At 34.4% G+C, this 26878-nt stretch overlaps 2 protein-coding genes across 2 annotated transcripts; one reads left to right on the top strand and one right to left on the bottom strand.

The window, feature by feature from the left end:
* The first annotated feature begins 1134 nt into the window (after positions 1 to 1134).
* On the top strand, positions 1135 to 3362 carry LOC112006609 (transcription factor MYB53). Its single transcript, XM_024038896.2, has 4 exons — positions 1135 to 1342; positions 1521 to 1786; positions 2108 to 2857; positions 3079 to 3362. Exons 2-4 carry the CDS (start codon positions 1521 to 1523, stop codon positions 3110 to 3112), a joined length of 1050 nt encoding a protein of 349 aa, XP_023894664.1. The 5' UTR covers positions 1135 to 1342; the 3' UTR covers positions 3113 to 3362.
* Positions 3363 to 20829: 17467 nt separating this feature from the next.
* On the bottom strand, positions 20830 to 24869 carry LOC112006623 (inositol-tetrakisphosphate 1-kinase 1). Its single transcript, XM_024038929.2, has 2 exons — positions 23255 to 24869; positions 20830 to 21073 (listed from the first exon to the last, which is right to left on the bottom strand). The coding sequence occupies exon 1, from the start codon at positions 24527 to 24529 to the stop codon at positions 23483 to 23485; it is 1047 nt and encodes a 348-aa protein (XP_023894697.1). The 5' UTR covers positions 24530 to 24869; the 3' UTR covers positions 20830 to 21073; positions 23255 to 23482.
* Positions 24870 to 26878: the final 2009 nt, after the last annotated feature.

Here is a 26878-nt window from a genome sequence, read left to right as displayed (position 1 = left end):
GCTGGCTTTTTGTTCCTGTCCTTTACTGTATGCGGGAGAGGGTTGGAATATATGGAATTATTAAAGATTTTTTAAATCGCTAAGATGGCTGATGAGAGAAGAAAGTTGGTAATTTTGATTAAAGTTCTTAAGTAATGTATGGGGAAATAATGATGACAATATGATTGCATTATTAATTTAGAGTAGTCATTGAAGATTATAGCAACCTGTGTACATATGATCAAATAAACCTACAGAAATGTGGAATAGCTTGGTCCTAGGCTAAATGGCTAATTAAGAAGGTTGGTTAAGCTTACGAACACTTCAACCTGGCCAAAACTTTGCATGAGGAACAGTCAAAAGTTGAATGCTTGGACAGTTGGACTTTGCCTTTAACACGTACAGTCCAAGTTCAAACCCAGGCCAGGCTATAGCTTTAGCTACCCAATCAAAAGAATCCTCTTCATTTTCTTTGAAATGGATTAGGGACCATTCATTTAATTAGTTCAAATTTTATTTCTTGAATATGACATAATAATAGAGAGTAGTATCGCGCGTGTCATTTAAGATTTTAACTAACATGATATTGGATAGAGTACTTTTGAACTTTTTATGTTTCATCGGAATTATAAAATTATTTTATTTTAAATGAAAAAAGATGTGAGATCATTTAGGGGTCATTTAGTAACGTTGTTCTAGCAACGTTATTTATATTTTTAAAAAATACGTATAGGTGAAAAAGTGTGTAGAGACGTGTGTAATGTTGTTTAAAAACTGAAAACATATTGTTAAACTCCTATACCAAATAGCTCCTTATAGACCCAGAATTCAATAAAGAGATGTATTAGTTAGTTTACCAAAATGCTTAGCATTTCCCAAATCTCCACTCTCGAAAGGTAATAAGTTCATAATATTACATATTCTCCTTCGAAAAAATAAAAACCATATTTCATACATTTTAGTAAAAAAAAGGCTTTTTTTTTTTTCCTTTTTTTTTTTAAAAAAAATGCCTATATAAGAACATATAACTGTCCAAAACAATGGGCCCCAAATTACTTTTAATTATAATGGTGAAAAAGATGAGTAAACTCTCCGACGCCTCTCAAAGTTGTAGTATTCCAAAGGCATGACCATGAGAATTAAATAAGGACAAACCTTGGAACTTGTTAGTTATATACTTATATTAGATAAATTACATGTCAAAATGTCATCTCATTTAAAAGAATGCTTCTACTTTACACTATGCCTAAACTATGTTATTTCCAAACATCCCACACACACTATATAACTAGGACTTCCCTGTTATATTTCCAACATTACTGATCCAACACCTTTATGCCCCAGCTGCTCACAAAACTCCAAGGTCTGTTTCTTTTGCTCTTTTTTTTTTTTTTCTTTTTTTTCTTTTTTTTTTTTTGTTATCACAACTCCAAGACAGCCCGAGGACAAAAGTACTCATTAGGATTAATCCAATGACTCAGAAAAAGCATTTAATGGAAAATAATTCTTCATCCTCAAAATATTTTTGTCTTTCTCTGCAGATGATGGGGAGATCACCAAGCAGTGATGAGAATGGCTTAAAGAAGGGGCCATGGACACCAGAGGAGGATCAAAAGCTGGTAGATTACATTCAGAAACATGGTCATGGGAGCTGGAGAGCACTTCCAAAGCTTGCAGGATTGAACAGATGTGGAAAGAGTTGCCGGCTTAGGTGGACTAATTATCTGAGGCCTGATATCAAGAGGGGCAAGTTTTCTGAGGAAGAAGAACAAATAATCATCAATTTACATGCAGTACTTGGAAATAAGTAATCCTTCTAAAACTTATCATATCTTCATGAAGTACTCGGAAATAAGAATCCTGCTAAAACTTTTCATTGAATTTTTATGTAAAATACTTTCCTTGTCATGGATAATATGGTAGCTGCTCGCCTACTCCATTAGTTAATTCTAATTATTTACATGGTATTTATTTTTATATATATATTTATTTTTGAACTGAAAATTTTACATGGCACAGTTTTCCAAAAATAGTAAGCTTCATTGAGTTAAACAAAAGGAACCCTTTAGACTAAATAATATTGAATGACATTTCAAAGTGATCATAAATGTTTTGTGGTTCATTGTAGGTGGTCGGCCATAGCTACCAATCTTCCAGGGCGGACTGATAATGAAATTAAGAACTTTTGGAACACCCATTTGAAGAAAAAGCTTCTACAAATGGGTATAGACCCAGTCACCCACAGGCCAAGAACTGACCTCAATATTCTTTCCAATCTGCCACAATTGCTTGCGGCTGCTAATTTTGCCAATTTGACAAACCCTTGGGACAATGTTCTTAGGCTGCAATCAGATGCCACACAACTTGCAAAGATTCAAGTGCTGAATAACATAATCCAAGTCCTAAGTGCTAGTCCTTCAAATATAGAAGCAATCAATCATTTGGTGTCGTCATCGATTCCGGAACATCAACTATATGAGTACTTGCAAATGAACTCAAAGCTTGAAGGACTTGTCAATGGCTCAGTTGGTTTTCCTACACAAAGCCTTACTCAAATGCAGGTCAATCCTCCAAACTTTGAGATTCCCCAGCTAGCACAACCCAGTGCTTCTCAGCCTATAAATGGCTTGAAAAATTGTAATGGCAATAACAGTGATTGTCACCAACTTGGTACCTCATATTTCATCCCACCTCCACCTTCAAATGCACTTCCTAACTTAGTTTCACCCTCGCCTGAGTGCTCCATTGTCAGTCAAATTGAAAACAAGATTAACCCAAATGATATATCTAATCCTTCATCCACTTCTACCACCTTTGAACCTTTGGGAGATATGATGGATGATGAAGCAAGTGATTCTTACTGGAAAGATTTTATTGAGTAAGTGTTTCCCTTCAGTTATCAAAATGCCTAGATTTCATGTTGTACTTACAATTTACATGTCTGGTGGATACATGATAATCAACTTAGTGTTGCTTCTCTTTATAGAATTTTTTTGGCAAAAGAATAAATGTTTGACTATTTATTTATTCTTTTTTTTCCCTTTTTAACTGTTCACTTGTTTAATCAAATTTCTTATTTATGAATATCTTTTACTGCAGACAAGCATCTTCGCAGCCGTGGCCAATCTCATAGAAGGACTCACTTTCCCTTTATATTACAAGTTAGATTCATTTGTAAACCAAATATATACATGTTGTTCATTATATGTATGAGCTGGATTTGCTAGACTTTTGCTATACCATATATATAACATCCCATTGTATGAAAGGTACAATATCATTCATGTAATCATTTTCTTACACAGTATACGTTTTTGTTGTATATTAGATCCTATGATTAATTGCAGAAATATAAACTCAGTGTGATCTCTATATTATCTTCATTTTCTTTTTCTTTGTCTGTTCTTAATTATATATAGAACATCATGAATCACGATAAACCTGTGCATGGTACATCAAGATATAAAACGGTCAAAATGGTTTTGAAAAAGTCATGATGAACGATTGGTACTTTCATTTGTAAACTTCGATACTCCTTCAATGATTGAAAATGTAAACCTAATCTGCGGCCCAGTGAACTAATTAATGTCATTTTTCCGTGAACACCAAGTGAATTCTCATTTTCAATGAAACAAGACACACACAGAAACACAGACAGGCAGACAGAGAGAGACATGGCTCTAACATAATCAAACAGTGGGTGAATTTAAAACAGGTTAGTTGTAGAGAGCTTGGGACACGAAATATATTTGGGAAAATGACACATCTTCTCGAAGTAGAAGGGGTTGTCTGACCTTTCGTTAAGGACAAACTCATGTCAAACATGATCTCTAATGTAGAAAGTCACAAACCCTAAGACAAAAATGCCCAGATCGAGCTTCATTATCTGTAATGTGTTGGCTTTGTCTCTCTCTAATGAGGAGCTTAGAAAGTAGCTAATAGCCACACAATATTAGGATAAAAATATAAGAAAAAGTAAAATTAAAATAATGACTATGCTTTAACTAATTGATAATTATATATATCTGTCTTTTGGTTAAAAAGTCAAGACTTTTTGTTGCCTATTAGGTGAGGATATTTCCTTTTGATTAAAGACATTGATGTAACACTCAAGCAAGCAATTCACAAAGCTAACAACTACCCCTCCCCTTCTCCCTATTATATAGTAAGCTTATTATTTTTGTCCATAGATTGCACGTTGCAAGTTAATAATTTACTCATATGAACTATTCTTTTTATATGGGCCTCTTGATTTTGAGAATGTTGTCCTTTATTTTTATTTTTCCTGTTTTTCCAGAAATCAAGTACGGTGCCTTGAGAGAAGTGAAACATCTTTTTTTTTTTTAAAAAAAAAAAAAGGGTTCTAACAACATATATATGAGCTTATGAGAAATCCCATTAGCACAAGCTAACCTTTTCTAAGAAGGGACTTCATGATAGTAGTAGGTACCCCTCATTGACCTTTAAATAACAACTAGCCCACCTACCTTGCCAAATACTCGTTGATTCCATCCTATGTAAGATTTGATGTCAATTTTTTTTTTTTTTTTTTTTTGAGAGATATCACAATTTCAATTAATAACACTGAAAATCTAGGTGAAACAATTTAATGCTTAATTATGACTAAAATTTATTCAAAAACACAAGTTTCCTTTCAAAGACTAGATTAAGGACCCCTCCAATTTGAACATTAGTTTTCTTTTATACTCATTCTATGAAGGAGTTTAATTGATGTACGTGGGAGATTGCTCCTTGCGTTTTGCATGGTAGTGCTATCTTGAAATGTGCTTCTTGTCTTTATGTATGACAATGCTAGCTAGTAATGCACCACTTCGTTCTTCTTAGTGTACGTGTCTCCATGCTGGACCGACTCAACTGCCTTGAACCTTCTTAGTGTAGTGTAGGGCTAGCTAGGATGGCCCAAGGACATCATGGGTTTGAAAGGACCATAATACCCCTAAGCCCAGCCCTTGTGACTGTACAGTCGACAATTAATTTTTTAAGTGTATGTCCACAAAATAATGTTTTTTTTTTAATATAAAATAAAAATTCTACTCTAACCTAATTTAAGTATATATGTGTGTGAAACTTCTTCTTAGAGACTTGAACCCTGACCTCTGCCTTCTACACCCTACAAGCACTTGTACTTGTGAAATGACCACCATATCAAGGGTGCGTAGTGGTCACAAAATAATGTTTTAAATGACTGTTCACAAATAGCTACTAATTGGCTCAGTCTTTATCTATCACTCTTATTATCATTAAATAAAATAAATCTAATTATATAATTGTGGGGTCATGGGCCCAGATTATACAACTGAATTTTGGGCTTAAGGCCCAAGCCGAGGATAAAAGGCCGTCCGAGGATGGGTAAGTATAGCCAAGGAAACTCATGCTAGTGAGTAAGGAAGACAATATTGAACATAATGGCCTAGAAGCTTTTGCCGAGGATGAATTTGTCCACGGCTAGCCAAGGCCGAGGTCCAAAAAGGATGCTTGCCATCTAGAGGTGCGATCCATGAAGTTCTAGAAATATAGATAAGCATTGCTGGAACAAAAGACAGAAGAATCCCAAAATATCTTGGGAAAAACTGCTCTCACCGCATGAATGCACCCCAACTAACTCCTTGGCCGCATTAATGAAGAAGTGACCTTTGCACAGTATTATTGCAGCCTTACAACCATCCCAAAAGACTTCTAGAGGGAGCTGATGGGACAAGTATCAGTATAAACCATTAACCGTCCACATGTTGGGTAAAGGTGAAGAAATAGATGTAGTATAAATAATGGGAGAGACTTAGAGAAAGGGGGGGCCGGCAATTGAGAGAGAAAGCATTGTAGCAATCTCAAGAACTCTTGTAACCATTCTCATCCAATATTTACTAGAACAAAGGCCCTTTGATTGTGCCGAGGACCAACTTTCTTTAATAAACTCAGTTCATCTCTGTTTAATTGTCATGAACACCATATTAATTGTTATCCATGCACTAAAACCTAGCTCTTTGACCCACTCTCTACAAATTCATTGTACTGAGCTCACTAGGCCAAGATCCTATACATTTTGGGGCCTGGTCTGAAAATCGTGTCCCTACAATTGGCGTCATCTGTGGGAAGAGCTTGTGTGTTAGTGAGTGCAACGGTTAATCATGGTAAGATCAAGCTCCCATCAGCAAGAATCTCTGGAAAAGGCAATTTTGGCATTGATGCAGGCTACAGGAAAGCTTCCCCGTTATTTTCAAGAGCACACACGGTTGTTGTCATAACTCAGCTTTTGCTCAGGTCTACACTTCGAAGTGTTGATTACATGGGAAGGATTGCTATATGGGACACAGTTCTATGGGCTCTTAACATCAACTATATGCCCCGTACCTCTGTTAAGGGGCTAGTTCTCGCGATTCTAGTGGCCGAGTTCGTTGAACCTCCATGAGAGGAAGCGGCAGCAACACAGAGCAAATCCAGGGGGCTCCGCAACGGGGTTATTTCCATGAAAACTTTCTCAAGTGTTTAAATTTAAACTCAATCATGCCTGTAGTCCTCGGACCAGATGATATGAGTTGGTTAACACTCAGTGGCAACTTTCTCAAGTGTTTAAACTTAAACTCAATCATGCCTGTAGTCCTCGAACCAGATGATATGAGTTGGTTAACACTGAGTGGCAATTTTCTCAAATGTTTAAACTTAAACTCAATCATGTCTGTAGTCCTCGGACTAGATGATATGAGTTAGTTAACACTCAGTGGCAATTTTCTCAAGTGTTTAAACTTAAACTCAATCATGCTTGTAGTCCTTGGACCAGATGATATGAGTTGGTTAACACTCAGTGGCATCTTTCTCAAGTGTTTAAACTTAAACTCAATCATGCTTGTAGTCCTCGGACCAGATGATATGAGTTGGTTAACACTCAGTGGCAACTTTCTCAAGTGTTTAAACTTAAACTCAATCATGCTTGTAGTCCTCGGACCAGATGATATGAACTAGTTAACACTCAGTGGCATCTTTCTTAAGTGTTTAAACTTAAACTCAATCATGCTTGTAGTCCTCGGACCAGATGATATGAGTTGGTTAATACTCAGTGGCATCTTTCTCAAGTGTTTAAACTTAAACTCAATCATGTTTGTAGTCCTCGGACTAGATGATATGAGTTGGTTAACACTCAGTGGCATCTTTGTCACGTGTTTAGACTTAGGCTCGATCATGCCTTTTAAGGCACCTGGGAGTAGTGCTTAAACAGAACCTTAGCTATGTCAGGGCCCTCAGACCTCCTGCTAAGAAGAGCCTTAGCTATGTCGGGTCCCTCAGACCTCCTGCTAAGAACCTTAGCCATGCATGGGTCCTCGGACCACATGCTTTGGGAAAATTAACACACATGGCATCTTTCTATAAATGTCAAGACAGACCCAAAATTATAACCAACCCCTCAGATTGATAGCTCTAAAAGGAGAAATTTATAGTACAAATATGGGGCGCGTGAAACGGCACTCCCCCGGGTGTAAATCAAAGGATCAAAGCAGAATTAACTCTTAAAAATTTAAAACCCCACCTTTTTCCTTGGATAGGAGGAAAAAACCGAAGTTTTGAGGGGCTATTGTGGGGTCATGGGCCCAGATCATATAACTGGATTTTGGGCTTAAGGCCCAAGTCAAGGATAAGGGGCCGTCCGAGGATGGGTAAGTATAGCCAAGGAAACCCATGCTAGTGGGTAAGGAAGACAATATTAAACATAATGGCCTAGGAGTTTTTGCCGAGGATGAATTTGTCCTCGGCTAGCCAAGGCCGAGGTCCGTAAAGGATGCTTGCCATCTAGAGGTGCGATCCATGAAGTTCTGAAAATATGGATAAGCATTGCTAGAACAAAAGACATCAGAATCCCAATATATCTTGGGAAAAACTGCTCTCACCGCATTGAATGCACCCCAGCTAACTCTCTGGCCGCATTAATGAGGAAGTGACCTCTACACAGTATTATTGCAGCCTTACAACCACCTCAGAAGACTTCTAGAGGGGGCTGATGGGACAAGTATCAGTATAAACCATCAACTGTCCACATGTTGTGTAAATGTGAAGAAATAGATGTAGTATAAATAAGGGGAAAGACTTAGAGAATGGGGGGGCCGACAATTAAGAGAGAAAGCACTGTAGCAATCTCAAGAACTCTTGTAACCATTCTCATCCAATATTTACTAGAACAAAGCCCCTTTGATTGTGCCGAGGACAAACTTTCTTTGATAAACTCAGTTCATCTCTGTTTGATTGTCATGAACACCATATTAACTGTTATCCATGCACTAAAATCTAGCTCTTTGACCCACTCTCTACAAATTCATTGTACTGAGCTCACTAGGCCAAGATCCCATACATTTTGGGGCCTGGTCTGAAAATCATGTCCCTACAATAATAATTAAATAATTAGGATAAACTCTGAGACACATTAAGTCTCCTAATAGATATAATATTACATTGTCCCATTTGGGCTACTTGGCTTTTAAATAAATTAATGAGTGATAGTTATTGTAATATGGTCATTGTATTGTCCACACAATCTGGTTTTGAAATACTCCCACTCAAATAAAGAATCCAGTAAATAAAACCATGTTTGTATTTATACTTTATGTACATAAAATAGACATTATATGTTCTCCTGCTAAGAATAGAGATTATATCTTTTGTTATCTAAGAATAACTAAATATATTTCCAAAATACCAAACAATTAGTGAAAAATTAAACATCAAATAAGCTACCAAGTCTAATATGTTCCACATGGTCTTTATACTATATGGCCAACAAACCTTTAGTCATGGGATCAACAATCATTAGTTCGGTAGTGATATGTTCTATGAATACTTTTTGTTTTCTTAACATTCTGAGTTTGTTTGGATACTGCTTATTACTAAAAATTGAAAACACCGTAGCAAAATCATTTTTAAATGTATGAATAATTTTGTGAGACTCAATTTTGAAGTTGTTTTTGCTGAAAAAAATTACTTGCAGGTCCCGTGAACAGTACACAGGACCCACCATTATTCAACTAAACGTTGGAATGCACAGAAAACATGCATTGCTAACGCACACTCTATCTATCACTAAATTACTCTATGCTAATATACTTCAAATTCCACATTTATTATTCTTAGAGAAGAAAATTGCAGCCAAATTGTCTTGATTTTTTTTTTTTTTTTCTTTTTGCTGAATTGTCTTGAAAAATCTTAAACCTATACTAAAGTTCCTTAACCATAACCTCGTGTCGTAGCTTCATAGCATGCAACAATTATGTCTCTATAGTCTATGGTGATGAAGTAGCAATTATTTGTTCATTAATTCTCCATGATATAGAATCCTTAGAAAGAAAAAAAATAAATCCTTAAGTTGAGACTTTCTTATGTCTACAAATCCACCAATAATCAAGTTTACATGTGTCAATCCAGTGGCAGGAGCAAGTTAAATGTTTAATTTTATATATATATATATATATAGAGAGAGAGAGAGAGAGAGAGAGAGAGAGAGAGAGAGAGAGAGAGAGAGAGAGAGAGAGAGAGAGAATATTTTTTAATTTAACGAATATGATATAATCTAAGTATCTTGTTTTCAAAAAGTATGGACTTTGATGGATTTATGTTTTGTGTTTCAGAGCAGAGTTCAAACTTTGTTTTCACTCTACTTGTTGTTCTACATATTAGATCTCATTTATTTAGGGGAAATCTTAGCCACATTTTGTTGGAGGGGGGGGGGGGGGGGGGGCGGAGCGTTAAAATCTTCTGTCCCATTTTTGTGTTCCACCTTTACATATATACCTAAAATGTCAATTGAGTTGTATAAGACTCTTGGTATTTTGTGTTCTTCTTTCTTCTCCACCAATCATAACTTACCACATTTTTTTTTCTCCTTATAAAATAATCATAGTTTAAAAATGGTAAAAAGAAAATTTGATAATTACATTTCACCTAACCTAACTCATGTGCCTTTTTTGGGGGACAAAAAATCCTACCCATACTCATTTTTCTTTCTGGTTTGAACAAGTTAATAGGTTTAGGTCCAATTTTATCATAAATATTTTAAAACTTATAGTGGGAAAGAAAGGAAAAGAAATGATAAAATATCATATAAATTTACAATCATAATCCTCTTGTGTTCAATTTAAGAAGTACATACAAATTAACATCGTAATGCCAAAAATAACAATTTAAAAAAAAAATTAATATAAGTGGAATCTCCTCCAAATTTCTCCAATTTGGGAGAATTAAGAATGAGAGGTTTGGAGTATCTTACCCCTCAAATCCCCTCAAACTCTTTCTCTCCTCCCTTAAAAAAAATCCATATAAAATGAATTAAACCACCCTCATCTCCTTCTTTGCACTTCCCTTTCCTTACCTCCATCCAAACACATTGTTACACTATTTTTAGAAGACCAAGTTATGCGTACCCTTAAGAATCTATGTTAGACTACGCCTAGAATAAAGAAATGATAATTGATGGTACGTGATCAGCTCCTTCTCCATGGGTAGCCTTCATCTTTTTATAGACTAAAGAGGAACAATAAGGAATTTGATTTTTAACTTCTTGTACTTCTTCTCCTAATCTTTCATTCTATTAATATTTCCAATAAATGTCACATGGTATAATTGCCAAACTCACATGTGACATAATTATCAAGGCTACGTGTGGCATAAGATATTAAATTCTGTTAGAAATACTGAATGAATATTATTGTATTTCTCAAGTAATAGAATATTCATGAGTGCCTTTATATAGGAGGCAGAGTGTATAGTACAAGTATGTGTATTCTACAAGTAAATAAGGTAAGCTTAAATCCCGCAACCTATTATACATTAACAGCCCCCCTCAAACTCAATGTGGGTGTGAGACCAAGTTGAGGTTGTCAACCAAAGCACGAAGATGTCTCTTAGGATGTGACTTGATGAAGATATCTACAAGCTGAAATTTAGAGGAGACCGAGAACAGTTTGAAAGCACCATGGATAAGATGATAACGGATAAAATGACAATTGATCTCAATGTGTTTAGTCTGTTCATGGAAGACATCATTGTGAGCAATATGAATGACACTCTGGTTGTCACAATAAAGAGGAGTAGCAGAGGATGTGGACATACCTAAGTCCTTAAGAAGCCATCGTAGCTAAAGAAGCTCTGATGTGGTATCAGCAAGGACACAATATTCTGCTTCAGTACTGGAGCGGGCCACAAGGGTTTGTTTCTTACTTCGCTAAGAAATCAGAGAAGAACCAAGGAAAAAGCAATAACTAGTGGTGGACTTGGGATCAGTGGGATCTCCTGCCCAATTAGCATTAGAGAATGCATGGAGAACAAGAGAAGACTGAGTAAAGTAGAAAAGGTAATGAAAAAGAGTGCCTTTTAGGTATAGAAGAATGGGTAGAACAACAGCATAGTAAGTCGATCATGGAGCAGACAGATATTGGCTTACCTAGTGAACAGCATAAGAAATGTCTGAATGAGTAACAGTGAGATAAACTAGGCCTCCAAACAATCATTTGTAAAGAGAGGGATTAGACAATGGTTCCCCCCTGCCCCGAGGGAGTCAGATGTGCATTAAGTTCAACTCGAGTGTCAACAGTCTTGCTATCAATGAGTACAGCTCAAGACAAAAGTTCAAAAGCATACTTGGCTTGAGTAATATAAAGACCATCTCGGGAAATGAATGATTTCAAGACCTAAGAAGTAGCTGAGATGTCCAAGATCTTTCATCTCAAACTGCTAATTCTTAAATGCCACTGAAGTCATCACCAGTTATGATCATATCATCCACGTATAGGAGAAGCAAAATGGTGTCTTTTTCAATGTGATAGAGAAATAAGGTAGAATCATAAAGACTGGTAGTGTAACCTAAGCGAAAGATGGTGGAGCTGAACTTGGCAAACCTAGCTCTTGAAGCTTGTTTAAGACCATAAAATGCACATCGAAGGTGACAAACCTTGTTTGACTCAACAGGGAGACCAGGTTGATGTTGCATATAAACTTCTTCACTTAAATCCCCATTAAGGAAGGCATTTTTGACATCCATCTAAAAAATGTCCAATTTACTGGCAACAGCAACAATTAAAAGGGCATAAACAGATGAGATACGAGCAACCGGAGCAAAAATCTCTTCATAATCAATCCCATACTCCTCTGCAAAACATTTTGCAACAAGATGCGCCTTATAGTGCTTAATGGATTCATCAGAGCGAGTCTTGATCTTGTAGATCCACTTACAACCAACCACAGATTGTCTAGGAAGGAGAGTAACCAAATCCCAAGTATGGTTTTTGGATAATGCATCAAGTTCATCTTTCATTGCAATCTACCATAAAGGGTCAGTGGAGATCTCACCATAGGTGTGAGACTCATGTAGTGTAACAAGGGCAGTGTAACAATGATAATCAAGTAAATGCGTAGGAATGGATCTTACCCGAGTTGAGTGATGAGGTGGAAGATCTTTAGGCGGAGTAGAAGCAGGAGACCTAAGCTTAAAGTGGGGTAGCTCGTCATCGACCTATTCATCTTCCACCTATTCATTTGAGGGTGATCCAGGAGAAACATCAAAAATATTTGGTAGCTAGATAGAGAAGAACAAAGGAGGATCAAGAGCATTTGTAAAAGGAACATGTGACTCATCTGAAAGGATTTCTAAAACAAATGAGGTAGTCAAGGAAGAACGGAAGTGGTAGAGTTCAACAAATGAGCGATGTTCCCAAAAGACAACATTACGGGAAACATGAAAACAATGAGAGACAAGATCATAACACCGATACCCCTTTTGAGTTTTTCCATAGCCAAGGAAACAGTAAAGTCTAGATTGAGGCTCAAGTTTGTTATGCTCATGAGGCTGAAGAAGAACGAAACAAGCAAAACCGAAAGAGCGTAGGTGATGATAGTCAAGGGGTGACCTAAAAAGGTGCTTATATGGAGTATGATTATGGATGACAGTGCTTGCAATGCGATTAATAGCATGAACAGGATAAAGAGTAGCTTCACCCCAAAATGGGGTAGGAACTTTGGTAGAAAAATAAAAAGCACAAACAGTGTCAAGAATATGATGAAGTTTTCGTTCGGCTCGACCATTTTGCTGAGAGGTACCTAGACAAGTTAGGTGATGTATAGTGCCATAGGAATACAGCAGAGCTTGAAAAACATATTGAGTATATTCAAGAGCATTATGAGATCAAAAAATTTTGATACGTTTGGAAAATTATGTTTCAACCATTTTTGCAAAGTTACTGTAGGTTGGTTATAATTAAGAGCAATATTTCATAGGAAAAATCCAACGATAACGAGAATAATCATCAACATAAACAACAAAATATTGAGACCCACCAATACTAGTAACAAGAGAAGGTCCGCAAACATCAGAATGAATTAACTCAAAAAATACTATTAGAGATTGATCCACTATTATTAAAAGGTAAAGCTGGTTGTTTTCCTAATTGGCATGAAGTATCAAAATTTTCTTTGGACGTAGAACCTAACAGACCCCTAGAAGTTAATTGTTGTACCCGAGAAGAGGGTGCATAACCAAGACGAGAATGCCAAAGTACGAGAGAAGGTAAGGAAGAAACTGCAGCAGCTGCAGCAACAACAAAAATAGGAGCAACTGGTGGAAGATGAATGTTGTCCACGGGAATCATATGCCCAACTCTAGGACCGATCCCAAGCTCCTGCCCCGTCCTCGAATCTTGCACAATACACCGAGAATAGTAAAAAATAAGGCAATATCCTAGTTCAACTAATTGTCCCACAGAATATAAATTATAGGATAGGTCAAGTACATGGAAAACCCCAAGAACTGAGAGGTTGGAGGTCGAAACAAAACCTAGACTATTGCCATGCATGGTAGAACCATTGGCTATATGAATATTAAGAGGATGTGGTACACGTTCAAGTTTGGAGAATAAGGACGAGTGAGGTGTCATGTGATTGCAAAAAGAAGAATAAAAAAGTCAAGAGTGAGACATATCGGGTAAAACTGAAAGAGCAGTGGAAAGAGATGCATTACCAGCCATACGAATAACCAGAGTTATGATGTCCTGTAGTCAGTGGAAGAGAGGTTGATAGTGGATCTAGAAGAATGGGACATAGCTGAGACGGAAGACATTGGCAGAGTAGACTCAATATTAGCAACAGCAGCTGTAAATTTATTGCGACGGTAACAAGTCTCAATAGTGTGACTCGAACACTTGCAATAGTTGCATAACTTTTTGTTGGACTGCTTGCAACAGTTGCCAGAGCTAGAGGCCTTAAACCCTGATTACGGAGGTTGCTCTATGAGGGGAGCAGAGGGAGCAGTAGCCAGAATATTAAGCTTATTCTGGGCTTGAAGGGTTGCAAGATGAGCTTTTAATACTAAATGAATGTTATTGTATTTCTTAAGTAATAGAATATACATGAGTGTCTTTATATAAGAGGCAGAATGTGTAGTATAAGTATGTGTGCTTTACAAGTAAATAAGGTTGGCCTAAAGCCCACAACCCATTATACGTTAACAAATTCTATAAAGACTAGATGTAAACCATTTGGTTTATACTTTCCAATAAGAACATGTTACATTTCAATAAACATCATATTTTAAATTTTAAATAAAAGGTTGATGTGATGTTATTAGATGTGATAGGATGTATTAAATTTTAAGTAAATGGTTAATGTGACAATTTCTTATTGAATGATGTAAAACATGAGTTTTACATCACATTCTTATCAAATTTGAACTCGTGGCATATTGTTAGTCAAGTGCATTCACAAACCAAAACTAATTATTCCTCCCAAAACTAATTATTCCTCGATGGTACTCGATCAAACACATTCTTGAAACCAAGACCAATCACGACTTAGTCTTTAGCTCACAAATATGTTATACATAGGTTAATATTTGGAATTACAAATTTTAATTGATGCAATTCCAAATATTGGTCTCACACTCAAGATTCTATCTTCCAATAATGTCAAATCCTACCTTTTATGTTGTAAACATTGCGAATCCAAAAAAAAAAAAAAAACCGGTTTAGAAGAATATCATGTAATCTATTCTGTGACAACTAAAATGATCATTTACATGTATTTTAATAACATATAATTTATCAAGTTATTTAAATAAGACACATGATTAATTATAAGTCTACTTAACAAAAAAAAAAAAAATCTTGTAATTATAAACATATGTGAATGCCAAAAATCTTGTATGTAGTTGAACTAGTTTCTCATAGCATTTTCAACAAAGATGTTTTGGGTTTAATAAATCTCCATCTTTCCATTTGTAACTATAGAACTTTTTAAATTATAAAAAATAAATTAATTAATTAAAAAAAGGAAAAAAAAAACGAATGGTCATCTACATTGTCACCTTCGTTTTGTTTGTTTGTTTTTTTTTTTTTTTTTGGAAAATGCTAACAAGTACTCTAAGGACACTCGTTAATAATCTATTTAAAGAAAGTTTTTATGAGAAAAAAAGAAGTAATTAATATTTTGACAGTTTTTTTCATTTCTCATAAAAGTGGTATCAAAACTTTCTTAAAATGAATTATTAACGAGTACCTTTAAGGCACTCGTTAGCATGAATTTTTTTTTTTTTTTTTAAGAATTCTAATGATTAAGAAAATATTTATTATAAGCAAAAGTAACTAACAAAAAGGCAACAAAAGGTCTATACTTGCTCTAGCCACCTTAGAACTTTGTATCACTTTGTATTAATCACGACACCATAGTTTGTGATGCTTTCAACAATCTAAAGAACGGAGAAAATTCAATTCTGAACTGGTATGGTATTCTTCGCCTAATCTACACACTACTTGGAGAAACTTATTGATTTTTGAGATGCATTTAATTTAAGTAATTGAAATGACAGAAGGATGGACTTTTGGGAGCTTCGGAAAACTACTTTTTCGAGATGCCGCAATGAAAATGGAAATGTGAAATTGAATGTTAACTACATATCTCCTCTTTAATAACGATAAGTATTGTGTCAAGTTGTCAACTCAGCAGATGGGGAACTCTAAATTATTTGGTAATAAATGATATTAATCAAAATTCAATAAGTGAGATATATGTTTACAAAAAATAATTATTTTATTAACAAATCAAAGACATTTACTAGTAAATAGTTATTTTACACTCATGTCTTTCGTTTATTAAATTTTGATACGAATGACGTAATATCATTTAATATACGTTTTTCCAAGTAGGGGCATGCTATTCCCAGCTTTCTCTTTGGTTTTTTGTTATGGTTATGCTAACGAGTGCCCTTAAGGCATTATTTAACAATCAATTTTAAGAAAGTTTTAACACTACTTTTATGGAAAATGAAAAAAAAAAAAAAACTGTCAAAATATTAGTTATTTTTTTTTCTTTTCTTATAAATTTTTTTTTTAAATAGATTATTAATTAATGATCTAAGGCATTCGTTAACATTTTTTTTTTTTTTTTTGTTATAACAAAAAGGTTAGACTATGATAAAAGTTAATCCCTTTATAGAGTTCCCATTTATTACAGCAAGTTTCGAGCATAGCTCTCTTACCTGTAGGCCCTAAAAATATGGGACCATTTTGAACGGTCATAACCCCAATTATCTAAGAGACATGACTTAGATTTCTGAACTCGGTCAACCAATCATAAATGACAATACCCACACACAAAATTCTAGAAACTCGTATGGTTTTTATTTTATTTTATTTTATTTTACATAATTTAAAAACAATAAAAAAAATGACGTTATCAAGTCGTAAAAACTATACGTATAATGGTCATGAAGTCCATGCAGGAATGTATTACATGTGAAATTTTTTTCGACCAAGATAAAAAATCAGATTTAATTGGATGGAGATAGAAGGACAGGACCAAGTGTTGCGGGGAGGACTATAACATGAACAAACCTTTTAGACCTATAAAATAGAAATTTCGTCAAGAATCTTGTAAATTATAGCTCAACTGGAATTTTTTAATATTTTCAATTGAGACATTCATAGTTCAAGTTCTCTTTTCCTTAATTATCAAATTATCAAAAAAAAAAAAAAAAATGAAACCTCATTTTTTCGGCTTCGTCCCCTATAACAATATCCAAAATTTTGATGCCTCTTTGTGCACTCTTTCAATCTCCAATTGGTCAAATAACCAAAATTTCTAATTCTAGTTAAATGATACTTCTTCTTTTTTTCTTTTTTTTTTTTAAAATCGATAGTTGAGGGTATAGCCTTATAGGGGAATTTGAAGTTTAAGCCTGAGTTAAATGATACTTAGTTTGTAGAGAAAGCTGGAAATTCACATTCACATTTTGAGCATTCCATAAGTATAACCTCTTTGTAAGTGAAAATTGCATGCCTCAAGTTAATTGCTCAAAAAGAAAATGAACCCAAAAAAAAAAAAATCCTATTTTGCCAAACAATTTTGTGTACTCAAAAGTGATTTTAAAAACCAAAACGGACAAAGAACTGAAAAATAAGACTAGTTATCAATTATCTGTCCGACTAAGGTCAGAAAAGTCCGAACTAATGATATCATAATTAATATAATTTAAAATATTTAAATAATTTTTATGTGAATTTTGAATTTTCATAAGTTATATTAAAAAATATATATATACTGCCTTTTTTTCTAAATAGTAGTTGTTGACAAAATAAAGTTTGCTATTTAAGCTTCATATTTTTATTTTTATAAGTAATAGTTTAATAATTTAACTTTAACTTTTAGCTATTTATTCAAGGAACCCAAAAAAAAAAAAACTAAAACGAAAACGAAAACGAAAACGTAAACAACAGAATGAAAACAAAAATGAAAACGTAAATGACAGAATGATTAAACAAGTAAATTTCGTTCCCAGTCATAATGTCACACAAGTTTATTCTTCTTTTTTCCCCCCTAAATTTATCACCACACGTTATCACTTAACTTTAGATCAGATTCAAATTTCTTTTACTTTTCAATCTTCTTTCCCCCATAGTCTTTTTGGTAAAGACAGTAAGACATCAATCTCACTCTCTCAAGACAAATTCTTTCTCAATTCCAATCAAAGTCCTATCAAAGGCTCAACTTTCCCATACATTTCATCCAACAAAAGTTTTCAATTTATTTTATTTTCACCCACATATTTGAGATTTCCCCGATCTCATTTCAGTTCAGATCTAAGAAGTTTGTACAATTTGGTTCTAGTTTTTTTTTTTTTTTTTTTTTTTTCCCAGCTACAAGAACCAGTTTAACCACACCAATTCTCAGTTTTGCCGAGTGAACCGCCAGTTTCCAATTTTTCTTGCTTTTTCTTTAATGTTCAATTTTTAATAACAATTGGCCCAGATCAATTTTTAATGATTTCTGATTTTTCTTTAAGCCAGCTGATCTAGTCCAATTTTTAAAACCATAATTCAAAACTCCTCCATGTCATTTCAAAATTTCGCAGAAAAAATAAAATAAAATAAAAACAAACAAACAGGAGAGCCCAGCAATTGAAATTCTGGACAGTAACGGTCAAGATGATGCTCAGTGCCATTGAGTAAGAACCAGATTAGGAGATTCTTAAACATAATCCATAAGACTGGAGACTGATAACATTTGGGAAGGGAAGAGATAGAGAAAAGTCAAGGGGCTTAGAGAGGTCTGCATTTGGAGTTGGGCCTCCAAATCCAAGCCCCTCATTTCTCAATGTGGATGTCAGATTCAAGCCCACAAAGTTTTTACTAAACTATTAAAGTGGATTTTCTTTCTTCTTTCCTACATTTTCTCTTTCTTTTTTTTTCCTATTGAAGTCCTAAAACACTCTTCTCTGTCTAGAACCTAGATACTTCAATAGGTGACACCACCGAGATGATGCTAAGTGCCATTGCATATGCTTTTCGAGTATCCTACAATTAATTAATCAAGTATTTAAGATTCAAACGTTTTATAAGTTATAACTTATAAGGTTACAGGAAAGAGTAGACTACAAGAATAGAACTACAAGAATACTTGGATGGAGATAGAAGGACAGGACCAAGTGTTGCGAGGACTATAACATGAATAAACCTTTTAGACCTAAAAAATAGAAATTTTGTCAAGAATGTTGTAAGTTATAACTCAATTGGAATTTTTTGATATTTTCAATTGAGACATTTATAGTTCAGGTTCTCTTTTCCTTAATTATCAAATTATAAAAAAAAAAAAACAATACAAAAAAAACAAAAAACAAAACAAAACCAAAAAAAAAAAATGAAACCTCATTATTTCAGCTGTCCCTTATAACAATATCCAAAATTTTGATGCCTCTTTGTGCACTCTTTCAGTCTCCAATTGGTCAAATAACCAAAATTTCTAATTCTAGTTAAATGATACTTCTTCTTTTTTTTTTTTCTTTTTTTGAAAAATCGATAGTTGAGGGTATAGCCTTATAGGGGAATTTGAAGTTTAAGCCTGATGTAAATGATACTTAGTTTGTAGAGAAAGCTGGAAATTCACATTCACATTTTGAGCATACCATAACTATAACCTCTTTGTAAGTGAAAATTGCAGGCCTCAAGTTAATTGCTCAAAAAGAAAATAAACCAAAAAAAAAAAACCTATTTTGCCAAACAATTTTTTGCACTCAAAAGTGATTTTAAAAAACCAAAACGGACAAAAAACTAAAAAATAAGATTGATTATCAATTATTTGGTCAGACTGAGGTCAGAAAAGTCCGAACTAATGATATCATAATTAATATAATTTAAAATATTTAAATAATTTTTATGTGAATTTTGAATTTTCATAAGTTATATTAAAAAAATATAAAAATATATATATACTGCCTTTTTTTTTTTTTTTCTAATTAGTAGTTGTTGACAGAATAAAGTTTTCTATTTAAGCTTCATATTTTTATTTTTATAAATAGTTTAATAATTTAACTTTAACTTTTAGCTATTTATTCAAGGAACCCCCAAAAAAAAAAAAAAAAAACTAAAACAAAAACGTAAACGACAGAATGAAAACAAAAACGAAAACGTAAATGACAGAATGATTAGACAAGTAAATTTCGTTCCCAGTCATAATGTCACACAAGTTTACTCTTCTTTTTTCCCCCCTAAATTTATCACCACACGTTACCACTAAACTTTATATCAGATTCATATTTCTTTTACTTTTCAGTCTTCTTTCCCCCCATAGTCTTTCCGGTAAAGACAATAAGATATCAATCTCACTCTCTCAAGACAAATTCTTTCTCAATTCCAATCAAAGTCCTATCAAAGGCTCAACTTTCCCATACATTTCATCCAACAAAATTTTTCACTTTATTTTATTTTCACCCACATATTTTAACCGCACCAATTCTCGGTTTTGTCGAGTGAACCGCGGATTTCCAATTTTTCTTGCTTTTTCTTTAATGTTCAGTTTTTAATGATAATCAGCCCAGATCAATTTTGAATGATTTCCGATTTTTCTTGCTTTTTCTTTAAGCCAGCCGATCCAGTCCAATTTTTAAAACCATAATTCAAAACTCGTCCATGTCATTTCAAAATTTCACAGAAAAAATAAAATAAAATAAAAACAAACAAACAGAAGAGCCCAGCATTTGAAATTCTGGACAGTAACAATCAAGATGATGCTCAATGCCATTGAGTAAGAACCAAATTCTGGGCTCAGAGGTCTGCATTTGGAGCTGCATTTGGAGTTGGGCCTCCAAATCCAAGCCCCTCATTTCTCAAGGTGGATGTCAGATTCAAGCCCACAAAGTTTTTACTAAACTATTAAAGTGGATTTTCTTTCTTCTTTCCTACATTTTCTCTTTCTTTTTTTTTCCTATTGAAGTCCTAGACTCCTAGAACACTCTCCTCTGTCGAGAACCTAGATACTTCAATAGGTAACACCACCGAGATGATGCTAAGTGCCATTGCATATGCTTTTCGAGTATCCTACAATTAATTAATCAAGTACTTAAGATTCAAACGTCTTATAAGTTATAAGGTTGCAGGAAAGAGTAGAACTACAAGAATACTTGTTGCCTAGTGTCACCACATCGTTGCAAAGATCTACAATTTCTTGACTTTGAAACAGCAGAATCCTTATAAATTTGGTCATGAAGGTACATGCCCCGCATTACTGAACAGGGAAGACCAAGCTATTCACCTTACTACACAATCGGGAGTGCCAAAAATGACTGCAAAAAAAGGTATGAAGTCATATATCATGTTTAATGTTTGGGGTAGGGGATGAAAGAAGAAATGGATTACATGTCATCAAATCACAATGGAATCACAGAAACTCCATAGAATACCCAGAATCAGAAATCAAATATAAGATTGACAAAATGCTGAACTAAGCTCCCATTTATTTTAAATGTAACATGCTACTAGAATGACAAAACCCTGATATCAGCACCTTATCTTTCCAATAACTTCAATATTTATTAAGAAAAAAAAAAAGGGAAGTTACAAACTTAGAATAATGTAATGCTAGTCCACACACGGTATGAAGAACAGAGTCTAGAGTTGGACAGAGAACAGTCACTAACAAAAACGTCCTTCACAATTATTTTATAATAGGTAAAGATGAAGCTTCTACATTAGACTAGAACACAAGGGACCTCACCTATGCAGCAGCCTGTAAAGCAAACCACAAAAAACAATGCCCTAAATAATAAATGAGATGGTAGACAGCAGGCCAAATGGGAAACCAGTTACTCCAAAGAAAATGTATCAGAAATTTGACTGACATTTCCATCAAAATTTTACAAAATTAGCAAGCTTGGCAAAAACCATTGAACCTCCTAAACTTTAGCATTTCTTTATAGACTTTTTCGCATTGATTTCTATTTAAATGGAAACATGAGGAAGATGAAATATTGTTCCTTTTTTCTTTCCGAAAACAACAAATTCTTATTCTTTAGCCCATGACTACCCTCTCAAAAGACAGGGATGCACACGTTCCACATAGCTCCCCATATCTTATTCACAAGAACCAACATTGCCAATCACCTCACACCACAATTGAACACAATCACCAAAACTTGCCAGCATTTAGTCAAATACAAATTGACCCTAATGACTTATCGCCATGTACCATCTAACGTATGCTAATTTCAACTCGAAAACTCTGAAGATTCCTTCCAATACACTAACCTGGATGCAGCTATATTATCAGCCATATGAGCATCACATTACTTTGGAAGACTTAAAAAAAACATCATTAGAAGTTATCCTATCAACATATTAGCAGCAGGGACTGGGTAAGAAATCACAAATTTGGAAGTTCAATGATTAAATTACAAGGCAGATCAGCATGGACTATATGAATCACAGGTTTGGAAGCTAATGATCTGATTGTAAAGTTGATTTAATCTGCTTAAGGCATTGACAACTCCTTCCTCTTGCTAAGTGACTAGATTAGGAGTTTTTATTTCAACCTTCTTAATGAATTGACAAATACTTGTCTTCTTTCTGCTCCTAATCCCTTGACCACAAAGAAATTGGAAGAAGAACGAAGCAGAGTAGAATGGAAATAAGGTAAAGTAAATGGAGAATGAGAGAGACAGAAGCAGAGTAGATGCATAATTTTAGTTCTGCCCTTAGAGCTTCAAATGTTTCTACGTTTTTCCCCAATTTGGAAATTTATTTATAAATTTTCATTACTTAGAATTCATAATGCATACAGTCATTAATGTTATGCTATTTTAGATGCTGAAGATTGGATATGAAAGCTCCTGGTGAACAAGGGCAATGCAAAAAAATGTTTTAGGCTTCTGTTTTTCGAAGGGAGGATGGATCCTAGGAAGCAGACACACAACAAAGACCAAAAACCCTGGTGTTCCTTGCCCAACATATATGGACACAAATACTTTATGGACATTGCTGCCTGCCTGTTTGGAGAATATAGAAAATTACGCATTTAACCACTAATCCCTTTAAAAATTGATATCTAGCCCATGTTATGCAGATCTAAAAATAAAGACTCTGTAGATGTCATGTATCAATCCTATATCCCTATTATAGAAACTTCAATACACCAAAGAAAGCAGAATAGAACTCATTCACGCTAATATGGTAATAAATTTACATCACTTATTTATTCAAGCAAACCAGGACAAGTGAAGCAAATATCATACTATGCAAAATAATCATGAAAGCAGCCAAAGCGTTTTTTTTTTTTTTCCCCGTCTATGAGTGTGTGCGGAAGAAAGCAAGCATAGTTGAAGTATGAAAAGGAAGACAATCCATTGTTTATTGAATTAATTATAGATTCACCAAAATGGCTAATCCATTCCATTGCAAGAAATAAATAGATGGCAATTTATAGAATAAATAGCAAAATTCATACATTCAATTTGACAGGTAAAACATACTTGGCAAAACAGATCCCTTGAATAAGCGCTTTTGAATAGGGCTTCAAGCCTTCAACTATCTGATAGGTGCCTAAACAATATATGGAATTCGCCAACAAAAAAAAAAAAAAAAAAAAAAGGTACTCTAAGAGTCAAGAACTTGATCCATCCAGCTGAGTAAACCACCAACGATTAACCCAACCGCGTCACCTTGATTATTCACCCCCCCACACACACACAAAGCATTACTCACACAAGTGTTTTGTTCTCTTTAATCTCGCCACCTCTCACTTCTTGATTCTCCTTCGCCTCCAATTCCACATTCCTCCTCTTCTCTTCCACAACATCACAAAAAAAATCCACAAAAACAGACTCATACTCTGGCATTTTCGCGAACCCAGGAAAGTAATTAATATCAATAACAAAGTAGCTATTCCCATCTCTACTGTCCCTAATCAAATCAAAGTTAAAAAGCCTAAGCCCCATTGCCTCCCTCAACCCATTGGCTAACGCCACCACAAACTCCGAAGGCGGCATTTCCGCCTCCTCCACAAGCTTCTCCACTCCAGAAATATATCCCTCCACCTGATCAGAAGAATCACTTTTCGCAATCAAATTCGATATCTGCTTAAACAACAACAAACCCTCATCTGGCGCCATACTATTCAGCGTCCCTTCGGATATATCCGGCAACGATTTTCTCTTCACGCATTTAACGTGATCGCCCACCACATACACCTTGAAAATCACTCCGCCGTGGTTCACAAATTCTTGCATCACAAATGGTTTTTTCAGTTTCAGTTTCTTCAGCCCGTTCTCGTTGAACACCAAGAACATCTCGTGTGACTTGGCACTGCCGTCGACCGACACCTGTTTCGCTATGAACGGAAACTTGAACCCTTTTTCTTCAATCGAATCCATAATATTCTCCGACTCTTCCAATACTCTTTGATTTGGAACCCCGAGGGTTTGGTTCCCTTGAGGGATTTTCAAGCTGGTGACCACATCAAGCATGGAGGCACGGCTGTGGAGATGGTCGATTGCTTCCGGCGGGTCGATTACGACGACGTTTGGGTGATGGAGAGAGAGTTGCTGCACTTGGTTGTTCCAATCGGAGCCGTAGATTTTGTGGATGATGCAATCGAACGGTCCCTGTTGAGCTAAGGGTTTGGCAGGGTCGATTTCGATGAGATCGATGCCGCGTTGTTTGGCGTGATTGATTAAAGAGTTTTGGATGAGGCGTTGCCCATCCTTGGGGGAAAGAGCGTAGCCTATGCGGTACATTGGAGAAGACATTTTTTTTTTACTTAATTTGTGTTTGGGAGGAGAGAAAGTAAGAGAGGGAAAATTCAATTCGTAAGAGTTGATTTAGAGCTCAGTTTCAGTGTTTTTGAGAATAAACGGCAGACAGTGATTTGAGTTTTGATTTGGATATCTGTGACAGAAAGTTGTTATTGCGGAGAACCAACGAACGCGATGCTGTGGTGCAGCCGAAAGGTGTTATCGGGTCCCGCATACGTGCTGCGGTGACTCAAGGTATCAATTGACAGGCAAGGATTTGCTGCATTGCATGCTAAAGGTTGCTGCAGTTTCTGCATGCTGAGATAGGTGGCAAAAAAATGAAGTGACACATTTCCGGCTTACATGCATGGCATATGATTAATTTTGAGTGAAATTTCTCCGTCAATTTAACGTTTTTTCTGCATGCTGAGATAGGTGGCAAAAAAATGAAGTGACACATTTCCGGCTTACATGCATGGCATATGATTAATTTTGAGTGAAATTTCTCCGTCAATTTAACGTTTTTCACACATATTTTTTGTTATGAATAGCCATAGAAAGCAAAAAATTTTAGCTTTTACCGATTTAAAATACTATTTTATTTATTTTAATATCCTATATTATAATTAGCTTTTAAGAGGTTATTTAAAAACAAAAGATTAATAATTTACATTCATTATAATTTAAAATTAGTATATTTTTTAATTATAAAAAAATTTAGAAATGTGATAAAAAATTATTTCATCTGCAAACGCATAACACTCATTATACCCCTATATATTATTTAGAGTTGAAAAATGTAGTATTCCTAAATCATATTAGATGTAAATTATTAACTTTTCCAAAAAAATATAGAAGAGCCTCGCTTGCATGCTAATAGGCTAGTAAATAATAATAATTTCAGTTCATGTTGATTATTTTTTATCATTAAGTTAATATATCAAATAATTTTTTTGTATACCAAATCAAATTTTTATTAGTTGAGCTATTTGGAATCTCGTTCATGGCTATTATACTTGAGATATAGTTACTCTTCAATATGATAGGAATTAAAGATAATTTTAACAAAATTGCTACTATATGTGATCATGAAGTTGCCTTGCTAAAATAACAAAAACAAAATTTTCTTGTAATGGAGCTTTATCTCAAATAAAATAATTTGTGCAATACTATAAAAGTAAAATAACCCTTCTATTTCAACCTCGCCTCTTCTTTCACATATTACTCTCTTTCAGATATATATTTATGTTTCTGGGATATGGTTAGACTTGCTTCAAGTTAATTAGAATACTGTTACCCCCCTCACCAAAAAAAAAAGTCAAACATCAATTGGATCAAAAGTTTTGCACTATTTTTGTAGGCACTATTTTACATTCAGACTCTAAAAAACATTAAAAGAATAAGTTTTTTTTTTTTTTCCTCTAAACTCTAACTCAGAGTTCAACTAAAATGTTTTTTTTTTTAATATCAATTTGAGTTTTAAAAAAGTAATTTGAATTTAAATAACTCATATTTGAATTTTGAACAAAACAACAGGAATGTAAGAAAACGTGAGAGTGGGGTTTTTTTTTTTTTTTTTTTAAATTACAATGTAAAAAAATGTGTTGTTAGTGGGAAAAAAAAAAAAAAAAAGACAATAATATATATCATTCCCACTCTTTAAAAAAGACTCATTAATTAGAGAAAATATTAAACACTCATCAAATTGACCAAATAAAAGAAAAAGAAAAGAAAAGATAATGATATGTAAAGGATAATGATAACAAAGTAAGAAAACCAAATATAAACCAAACAACTCTTTTTCTTTTTTCTTTTTTTCTTTTTTTGACATCCAAAGATAGAACCAAACAACTCATAAAAGCAAATGTAATTTGCTAAAATATAGATAACCCAATAGGCATGAGGCATCTAAATAAAGGTCATCAAAGATGCTTACATATTTGCCATTGACTATATTTCAAGTCCAAAGTCCAAACAGTCTGTTGGAGTTCAAGAATAGAGCACATGAAAATCTTGAATATCCACACCCAAGTGCACATTCCTTGGAGTTTAAATAAATAAGGGTAAATTGCAAATTACACTCCTAAAATTTAGGGGTGATTGGATTTTACATCCCAAAGTTTTAGAATTTGGATTTTACCCTCTGATGTTTAGGAGTGTTTAGATTTTACACCCTGGTGTTTCAAAATTTGGATTTTATTCCTATATTTTAGGTGTATTTGGATTTTACTCCTTAAAGTTTGGGAGTATTTGGATCGACAGGGTGTAAAATCCAATCACCCCAAATTTTAGGGGGTAAAATCCAAATTCTGAAACTTCAAGGTGTAAAATCCAAATGCCCTCAAACTTTAAGAATGCAATTTG

This window comes from Quercus suber, unplaced genomic scaffold (assembly GCF_002906115.3).
Source record: "Quercus suber isolate HL8 unplaced genomic scaffold, Cork oak 2.0 scaffold_228, whole genome shotgun sequence".
NCBI classification, from domain to species: Eukaryota; Viridiplantae; Streptophyta; class Magnoliopsida; order Fagales; family Fagaceae; genus Quercus; species Quercus suber.
Note: the sequence above shows the minus strand (reverse complement) of the source record. Positions and strands in the feature narration are given on the sequence as shown.

What these genes read in the sequence shown, in the direction of transcription:
- LOC112006623 (XM_024038929.2), bottom strand. Translation starts at nt 24,529, where the DNA reads ATGTCTTCTCCAATGTACCGCATAGGCTACGCTCTTTCCCCCAAGGAT.
- LOC112006609 (XM_024038896.2), top strand. Translation starts at nt 1,521, where the DNA reads ATGATGGGGAGATCACCAAGCAGTGATGAGAATGGCTTAAAGAAGGGG. An exon ending in CATGCAGTACTTGGAAATAA is followed by an intron (nt 1,787 to 2,107) that starts GTAATCCTTCTA and finishes GGTTCATTGTAG; the next exon opens with GTGGTCGGCCATAGCTACCA. An exon ending in TACTGGAAAGATTTTATTGA is followed by an intron (nt 2,858 to 3,078) that starts GTAAGTGTTTCC and finishes CTTTTACTGCAG; the next exon opens with ACAAGCATCTTCGCAGCCGT.